Source organism: Anastrepha ludens, chromosome 3 (assembly GCF_028408465.1).
Source record: "Anastrepha ludens isolate Willacy chromosome 3, idAnaLude1.1, whole genome shotgun sequence".
Lineage (NCBI taxonomy): Eukaryota > Metazoa > Arthropoda > Insecta > Diptera > Tephritidae > Anastrepha > Anastrepha ludens.
This window is the reverse complement of record NC_071499.1, coordinates 115389167-115399324: the sequence shown is the minus strand read 5'-3', so window position 1 is coordinate 115399324 and position 10158 is coordinate 115389167. Positions and strand designations below refer to the sequence as shown.

The 10158-nt window shown below is 37.7% G+C and overlaps 1 protein-coding gene across 3 annotated transcripts in view; it reads right to left on the bottom strand.

Moving 5' to 3' along the window:
* The window catches only part of LOC128858841 (microtubule-associated protein futsch), an 88460-nt gene that overhangs the window by 20100 nt on the left and 58202 nt on the right, over window positions 1–10158 (bottom strand). For 2 of the 3 annotated variants that reach the window (XM_054095365.1, XM_054095366.1), the window contains exons 1-3: window positions 5623–5790; window positions 293–515; window positions 68–226 (exon numbers count right to left, since the gene is read on the bottom strand). In XM_054095365.1, the coding sequence (XP_053951340.1) occupies window positions 68–226; window positions 293–515; window positions 5623–5712 (472 nt within the window). In that variant the 5' untranslated portion in view covers window positions 5713–5790. Of the gene's footprint in view, window positions 1–67; window positions 227–292; window positions 516–5622; window positions 5796–10158 lie in introns of those variants that run through there. The other variant, XM_054095367.1, reaches the window with a different exon arrangement.

The window sequence follows — 10158 nt, the reverse complement described above, 5'->3', positions numbered from 1 at the left end:
TATAAAAAGAAACAAGAATTTAATTAATTGAATTTCCGCCGAATTTCAGCAATGCCACACCACTTACCCAACATATTAAAACCATTGATGCCGAAGAGTGCGGCATCACCCTGACCACCTGGGAAGACATACAGAGTAGGATGTGTAAAGCGTATATTGCCTACAACATCCGAAGTCTCAAGTAATTCGCGCAAGGAAGTGGGCACGAGCAATGGTGCGAGATAGTCTGTGAGGCAGATGGTAAATTTAATTCGTGTTATGGATGAAATATATTTGCCTCAATAGAACTCACCAATAAATGCACTGATACTCTCACTGCTTGTGTCCAACACATCGACGGGATTGATACGTATTTTACAGAGGCGTGTAAAACTTTTATGTGGCAAGCTGTACCAGTGACCGGCATCGGCACAATGTATATTCATTGTAATCGTGTCGGCGTAGGCTCGTATGACACGCTGTACGTCGTGTTCCTGAAACGCCTCTGAGAAGTCAGAGACGGAGAAGGTTCCATCCTGCAATAAAAAATAATGTGGAAAACACAAATTAATATAATTCGGAGCATTTATGAATTTGTAAGGTAAGAAAAAGATCACTTGGCAAAGGACGATGTTGCGCGAAATAGCAGATGCCGATAACATATAGGACAATAGCCCGGACCCGTTTACGATAGAAGAGTCTTATCGAGGCCCTATGCTCCCGAGCGAAGTGAACAGGGATATGAAAAAAAACAGAAATTATCGTTCACCAAGTGACATACCGGTTTTCAGGGTCAACTTCTGACTTCTTCCACTGAGCCAGTATAAACCTCGGCAAATGATTGAAGTATTTAATATTATTTTATTTTAACATCGCTAAGCAGCCATCAACACCACCAACACGATTCCATGACTGAAGGGACTAGACTTTATGAACGCCTAAAATCGGAGCGAGAAAATAACTCAGATTCGTGTGGGGTAGAATGGCTGAAAATGGAAAGCTCGTTGGTTGTTTACTTAGCAGACGGTGTTGGGTATAAGAAATTATTATTTATGAGGTTGTCCATAAAAGGCGGCTGAAAGGGGTAAAGTAAGCTGTTTGGAGGATTTAAAGGCATTTTTTTATGCATTTTATTTTTATTTGATTTATTTGTTTGAAAGGTCAACGTGTGCGCCATCGGTCAACGAGTACGACATATTTTAAAGGGTTAAGATAAGTAAAAGTTTTCGAAAAATTGATTGCTTGAGTTGAGTATTTATTTTTTTGTAAAATTTCAAGTCAGAGAGTTCTCAAGTGAGATATGCGACTACGAAAGAGAGAGAAGCTCTCAGCCGCATTTTTCTGGAAATTATGTTTTTGATGTCGATGACTCCGGTAATTCAGAAGTCGCTATTTAGTTAGTTTTCGCAAAAAAGTCTTGAGCTTCTGCAAGTACTAAATTTATTAGTAAAGCGAACATTTTTTTGCTTCGATTGAATTTAGTGGAAACTTGACGTACGCTTGGCTTGGTGCGTGACTTCCATTCGGTTACCCCTCCAAATGTATTTCTGCCATGAAAAAGCTCGTTATAAAACCATCGGCCGTTCGGAGTCGTCTTAAAACTGTAGGCCACTCCATTTACAAGGGTGTAAGCGCCAATTATATTAGTTTGGGGAAGAAGAAATTCATTATTTTTGTTTAAAATTTTTACAAAAATGGCTTAAAACTGTTTTATGGCCGATCTTTAGCTTCTGAGCGATGCGACGACTACTGACATGACGGTTAATTTCGATTATTTGCGGTATGATTTTATCGACATGTTCTTTTGTTGAATTCTAAATACAACTCTGCAAACCAATCCTGCTCTCTTATACGAACAATTGTACTTCACATGGAACTTTGTACTTGTACAATTATACACAATATAGTAGGCGATGCTTAAAATGTAAAACGGCTCTTATAATAAAAGGGTGAATTACATCGACACGATTTTTACTTTCTCTGCGAGGAAATACTGCTTCATCTTTAACATCAAAAATGCCTGCACGGAATCGGCGAAACCAAAATTGCACGTTAAAATATCGGCACCATTTACAATTTCAGCAGCCGACTTGCTTTTTCCCCTTTTATCAAAGAAAAACTGAAAAATTTCACGAATTTCCTCTTTGTTGACTTCCATTGTTAACACCCGGTAACGCACAACTCAATGGAATAAACAAAAGACAGCAAAAGACTATCTATAGTAATGTGAAATGTCTACTTGACAACGAGCTTAAACTGTAAATTGTTTGATCGATTATTTACGAGATATTTATCGACCACTACAGCCATCCACCGATTGAAAATATGGCCATCACTTCCTATCAAGTTTCTTATTTTTATTTTTCTAAAAACCTAATGAAGTCAAGTTAAAACTGCATATAACAATTCCGTATTATTAGCTTTGTTAAATAAACTCAAATACTGTTGAAAAAAATTAATAAGGAAGCCCACTTTTCTCATTTTTTCATGTCAGTGACCACCCCAAACTATTTAGAAGAGCGCCGCGGCTTCTTATGATGCTACAGATTCGAGAGGTGCTATTTCAATAAATGTTATATTAATATTAGCTACCAGGGCAATCGGTCCGTCAGTCGAGTGGTCCAATTTTCATTGACTGTACTTGCTTGGATCAGACTGAGTTTGAGCAATATTTTAGTTTGTACGGACTTTGGCGGTGTCGAACGATTGCGATACTGCGGAATAACCCCTGCTTGGTGGTCAGTTTTCCTCACCGCACACTGTGACTTTTTTCACTTTTAGGATGCCAAAATTAATAACAGCCAAACCAATGAAGCAATTCATTTCAAATTTTGCAGTGTGGTTGCAGATACCTAAATCTGATTTGAAAATAAAAATGGGCGTGATACGCCCGGATCGCTATTCTTTCGGATAGCCAAGCCGCAATCCAGGCGCTGGACGCGACTATAACAACCTCTAAAGTGGTGGAGCAAAGTAGGAATAGCCTCACCAACTTGAGTGAAAACCATAGAGTAACCTTGATTTGGGTCCCGGGACAGCGGAACATAGAAGGTAACGAAAAAGCTGATGAATTGGCAAGAGGGGGATCTGCCATGAATAGCGCTCTTGCAGTATCAGTATTCACTCCACTAGGTGCGGTCAAGAATGCAATTTCCCTAAAATACCTTCGAATTGCAGATTGTAGATGGAGAGACCAGACGAAATGCAAAATCAGTAGAACGTTATGGCTCACCTACAACCTCAAGCAATCGTTGACATTAATAAACATGAAACGACGGGACACCTGCAGACTTACGGCAGTCATAACTGGCTTCTGGTCTATCGGAGAACAAGTCGCCAAAATGGGTATCCCTCACAATACATACTGTCATAGTTGTAAACAACCGGAGGAAAAAGAAACAATCTTCCATTTCCTCTGTGAATGCCCTGCCCTATGGAAAGACAGAATGTTAACCCTGGGCAAACCGCTGTTCGAGAGTCTCGAGCAACTGTCTGGCGTAGACGTCAACAACCTAATAAGGTTCCTAAACCGCACAGACTGGATATAGTCTTGCTGCAAATAACTGTTAAACAATTTGGTAACGAGGATGTGGCAACAAAATGGTGCGGAAGCGCTAGTTGGATTCTGGATGAATCACCACTCTAACCAACCAACCAACCAACGCCCGGATCGGATGATATTAAAAGCCTGTGCAATAAGTCTTCATTTGTTTGAGTTCGTGAACTTTTCATTGCGCTAAAATTATTCATATCCTTCGCTGAAGCACCACATATATAACATGCTTGAGATGAGGTATATGCTGAAAGTGCATTACATACTTTACCGTCAATCATACACAAAATTAGTGTACTAGTAATTTTAAAGTTTAAATTTTCCATCTTAATTATTGTAGGAAGAAGATTAGAAATTTGGTCTTCCACAATCTTTACTTCTCTCACAATAGCATCTCGCGTTTCTTTTTCAAACAAAAATTTAATGGGACGGCAATATCTGGTTGATGATGGAACAGGGTTCCTCCATATAACAACTCTACGTTCATTAACTAGAGTATACATTTGGAGAAGTACGAGTGAAACAAAAAACATGCTGCTATCAGATTGATTTTCTTCGCTGAACTTTTGCTTATACCGTTTTTGCTCCGAGCCATCGCAACCCCATTTGAAAGTCACGAAAACTTCTTTAATACTGGGAATCGACAGCAGTACTTCTTTTTGTGCGTTACACAAACTTTTTATACTATGATCAATAAGCGCTTGCAACTCAATTTCGGCTACGTTTCGGCTACTGTGATTTTTTCTGGGTAACATAAAGCTTTGGACTTTTTTATGCAGTTATACGACGGATATAATTTGGGATTTATTTCTGCTGTATGCTGTCTATGCATATTATAGTCATGTGTTGAATCATTTGCATCTATTATCAGTGCAAGGGCTTGGTCTGGCGATAAACTTTTGTTGCGCTCTTTCGAAAGTCGAGATTTTTTCAACACAGTACCTCTTGACGGTGAAGACAAACACAGCTCTTTAAATAATATTGCGGAATTTCTCTTACCGTTTGATCTAAGTCCCATTTCTGCCGCCATTAACACTTGTTCGCTATTTGATACTGCTAAAAGACTCTTTGCTTTTCTTTTTTTTGTGCGAAGAGAAGAATCGGAAAACGCCACATGTGGTCTACCTACATTGGATCTAATAGAGGATGAAGTTGATGGCCCAACACCAAGACGGTATTTTCCAAAGTCTTCACTCTTTGAAAACTAACAATAATTACGGGCTAGAACACGGACCTTAACTCGGCAAGACCCCTCCCACTTTGAAGAAAATTGGTAACACAGTTTTTTTATACGCTCTCCTAGCGTTTTAGTATCCACGTCTCTTCCGATCACCGCAAAAATTTTCTCTAACACCGCATCACGACGCGTTTCTTTTGAGCTCGTCAGCTAAATTTCAAAAAGTTCTTTCCGAGGAATCGCAATGAAAACTTCTTTTAAAGCTGTGGTAGCAAATTGTAGCAAAATTTTATTCCAGTGTCTGAAACACAGAATCCTAAAGGTCGTTTCGCTGTTAAAGAATGGACGGAACTCGATGGACCAATATAAGTTTTTCTCAGTAAAATATCAAAAATAATATTAAGCTATGGCTGTTTTAGTGATATTTTACTGAGCGGATTTGTATCGATAGTAAAAACTTTATAATCCTCTTACTTACCCCTGAAGTACAAAATTTTTCGTATTATATCTTTTGACAAACTTCACAGCGATGTTCGGATAATAAACAAAAATTATTCAATTGACGCTCCGGCTTGTGTTTGTAAACGGTTATCTTTCTTAAAACTATTGTTTTGATAAATTTTGAGTACACTGTCGTAAAATTTGGTAATTTTTACACAACATACCAAAAGTAAATCATTTTCGCAGAACTTTTTTTTTTTAATTTTGGCATCCTAAAACGATAAAAATTCACAGTGTGCACTGGTGCGAGAGATAGCCATGACTTCAATTATGCTCAATAACTTGTCAGCATTCTTATTGAAAACCCCTATAGTTGATAACTTAAATCGCAAAAATCTAATGCAATTAAAGAGCTTCGGGCTGTCACTCAATAAGTTAACTAATTGGGAATTGTAAAAAAATGTCTACCCACCTGCAATATCCAGGAACCATTGCCAGAGAACGTGTAGCCAGCGTGTATTATATGACGATGTCGTGTAAAACTACTCAGCAGATTACGCATACATTGTATGAGTGTATTGTACTGAGGGTGTATTAGCACTTCAGTGACTAGATTTTCACTAGCATACTGAATGAGTCGTTCGCCTGAAATGAGAACAAAAAAAAAAAACAAAAATCAACAATATTATACAAAAATTATTTATGTGAGGTATAAGAGATTTTCTATAGTATAGGATATTTTTTTTTTTATAATTTGGGCGCACATTAACAACCAATAAATATTAAATTTCGGTAACTAGAAGTGACCACACAGCTGAGTGATTAATTATTTAAACGCTAGAAAAGTTATTGGAGATACAGAGGCAGGGGCAGAAAACCTTCATACATATACACAGCTGCTTGCACTCAAAATGGGATACAAAACTTATATAAATATATGATGAGCCCCATTGATTTCATCACTTATGAAGCCACTCGAATATAACAGCAAAAAAAAGCAATCTCTTATAAAAAGACAGTAAAAATGTGGTAAATATTTTTTCCATTCAGAAGCGCGTAAGTTCGAATCTTCGTGCATGAAACACCAAATGAAAGAACGTTTTTTCTAATAGCAGTCGCCTCTCGGCAAGCAATGGCAGACTTCCGAGACTTCCACATAAAAAACCATCCGCCGTTCGGAGTCGGCTTAAAACTCCCCTCTATTTGAGGAACAACATCAAGACGCACACTACAAATAGGAGGAGAAGCTCGGACAAACATCCAAAAAGGGTGTAAGTGCCGATTATATATCAAGTCCCGTTACGTTTGAGCGTTGCTTGGAATTTGGGTTTCTTGAAAGACAAAAGCAAATGCTTGCGCTAAGATTTTATTACTTGTTGGGGTAATTTTTAAATTTTTTTAGTTTACAAAGTTTTTAAAAATTCTGATAGATCCCGATTCCTGAAAAATTAAAAGAACTGGTTCAAAGTGTAAGATTGACGACAGCTGTACGAGAGAGATAAAAGGCTTGGCCGTCAATAGAAACAACAGCCCTAACCAAATTAGATGTGAACTTCCTCTCATTGCTACGAAGAGAAGAATACAATAAATTTGAACTCAAAATTTTTGAGCTTAAAATATCAAAATATACTGGCTTAACCAAAATTTACACCACGCCACAAAGCAGCAAACTCGAACTCGCCGATAATCATGAGTTCTGGGAATACGAATGGCAATCTATTAATTTTAGGGATGAAAAAAAAAGTAATCTCAATCAGAAGTATTGGAGAGATATACGCGAGCCATCACAAACGCTTCATTCACGAAACTCTCACGGCGGCTCGTTTATGACTCGGGGTGTTTTTAGCAGCCGTGGCAAGACCCCAATTTATTTCAATGCGCATAAGATGAACGCAGAAAATTACGTAGATATCTTGGCTAATACTTTATTGAATTTTGGCGAAGTATTTTATGGTGAGTCCAGGACGTATCAATAGGATAATGTTTATATCCACAGCGCTAAGCGTACAAAGCAGTTTTTCGCGGAGAAAAGTAGTCCTGTGCTGAAGTGGCCCGCAGTTAGCCTGACTTAAGCTCAATGGAGAACTTCTGGAGGATTCTTAGCAAGCAAGGCAGACGCCAGTTTAATAAAGGCCAATGGCAATTTATAAAATAAAAAAAAAATATAGATATTCAAAAAAATTAAATTAAAAAAAATTATTAGGTGCGCAACTAAGTTCCCGCTGTTTGTCCATAGATGCCGCCAGCAGTGTATGCTAGTCGATTCTAACATAACCTAAACGTCATAAACCAAGCTTAGACATATGGTAAACAAACTGTTTAGACACATTAGTGATTTTGTTTTGGTATCATATACTTTTGGTTTTGTGAAAATATCTGATTTTATGCCGAATAATCGTCATTTGCGGGAAGTTTTCATTTTCCTCTTTCATTCGAAAAAAACGGCGGCTAAAGCGCATCGAGAGCTACAAAAAGTTTATGGAGATGCTTTTTTAAGTGAAATAACATGCCGAAATTGGTTCCGTCGCTTCAAAGATAGTGATTTTAATGCTGACGACCGTCCACGTGAAGGAAGGCCAAAAACCTTTGAAGACGCTGAATTGGATTCATTGCTCAATTAGGATCCGTGTCAAACGGAAGAAGAGCTTGCTTCAGTATTAGGAGTTATCCGCCAATCCATTCCCAAGCGATTGCATGCTTTGGGAATTATTCAGAAACAGGGGACTTGGGTTCCTTATGAGTTAAAGCCAAGGGATGTTGAACGTCGTTTTTTCGCCTGTGGAGCCAGCGGCAAAAAAGGAAGGATTTTCTTCATCGCATCGCAACGGCTGATGAAAAATGGATTCATTACAGCAATCCAAAGAAAAGAAAGCTATGCTTCTACGTCGTCGCTTCGACCAAGTTGGTGTTATTTATTATGAACTGTTAAAACCAAACGAAATCATCAATGTGGATGGGTATCGATTTCAATTGATGCGATTGAGCCGAGCACCGCGCGAGAAGCGGTCACAATTCGCGGAGAGGCATGAAAAAGTGATTCTTTAGCATGACAATGCTCGGCTTCACGTTGCCCAACCCGTTAAAACCTACCTGGAAACACTGAAATAGGAAATCCTGCCACATCCGCCGTATTCTCCATATATTGCACCGTCCGATTACCACCTGTTCCGATCGATGGCACATTGTCTAACTGACCAGCAGTTCTATTCATATGAAGACATCAAGAATTGGCTTGATCCGTGGATAGCCTCAAAAGAAGAACAGTTTTACCGCGACGGTATACGAGATCTACCAGAATGATGGGAAAGAGTAGTAGCCAGTGATGGGCAATACTTTCAATGATTCACTTGTACCCATTTTTTCAGAATAAAGTTGTATTTTCATCAAAAAAAAAAAAAACAGTGAGAACTTAGTTGCGCACCAACAATAAATAAATGTATAAAATAAAAAAAAAAGATTGTTTTCTTTAAAAATTTTGTTAAAATACCACGACGACTAGTATCAGTTGAAATAAACATCGGAGGGCATACAAGCTATTAAAAACTATTTTATATTCTTTCTTAAAATTTAATTTAATACTAGGTTTGTCCCATACATCCCTTTCCTTTTACGCCCTTGAAAATGATTTAACTTTTACACTAAAGGAGTGGAATAAATTCTTTCACATATTTTATTTTAATGTTGTTTTTCTTCGCTCACACCGAAAGGTAAAACGATTTAATCTCAGATTATTTTATTACGAAAAAATGTGTTTTTCCGTGTTCCAGTATCACTTAATGTATCTGCTTTTAGGCGCTGCAAGTGATTAAGGTGTTGTGTCAGATTTTTTATTGAAATCAGAATCTACAAATTTCCAAAGTTTATCCTTTTCTTTTCCGCTTACACTATTTCTCTCCCTCTTCCTCTCTCTATCTCTCTCTTTCACTCTCTTGACCAATTTCACTCTTCTGCTACGTCCCCTTTTATTAACTTTTATTCCCTTTAAATTTTTAATTTTGACACTCTTGTGGCACTAATAAAACATTCAGACTTTGGCAGCTATGAAAATCGCACGCACCCAATGGAATGTGCATTTGTATGTGTATATGTGTGTTGGCGACATTTGCTCATGAATAGAATCAGCTTCAATGTCATTGGTGCAAGGTCTTCAGGTGCTGATGTAATTAAAATATTTAATGAGATTGTCATTTTTTACGCTTGCATGATTTATGCGACACGCAGCTGGTCAAAAATGTGTAACTACGTAGTAAATTTCCTTCGATAAGGGGAAATTTCTTTTCGTAAACGAAAATTGTTAAAGTGAATTAGGACTGATGATGAGAAGGATGGAAGGAGATAAGCGCATAGTTGGGGACTAAGTGAAGGGTTTGTGGCAGACGTTTAGAGATAAATTATAGTCTGCCACAAACTTTTCAATTAATCCAATTACACGAGTTTATATATGTATATATGTATATATATATAACTGACGCTTACACCCTGTTTGGGTGTTTGGCTGAGTTCTTCCTCCTGTTTGTGTTATGGGTCTTGAAGCCTTAGGAATCATGACATTATTCTACAAGAAAGTGTTAAAGAAAATTTTGTTTAAAATCCTTCAAAGAGCCTTGAAAGAATTTAATTTGCTCGAAAATTCTTCTGCTAATGATTTTTCTGCAAGCACTTCAGCTCTCATAACTAAGTCGCTTGATATTTCTATAATATGTACAAAACTTTTCATGGTCAACTTTTTTCGTTAATTTTCTATTAAAATAAAAATCATAGAGTTCGTCAGAAATATTCTTCGGAAAGTAGTACAAGACAAAGCAGCAGCTTAAGAGCAGGATGAATTGCCTATATGTAAGTTGTCTACTTGATCATCCGAAACCATGATTTTTTCTTTTATTTGGAGATTGACAGCGACTCATATATGCAGGCATTTAGACGCTCGCCTATTTAACTACAGTAAAGTGCATCCCACTCTTCAAACAGGTAGTCCAGATTGGCAAGTGATTGACGTCAAAGTGCAACC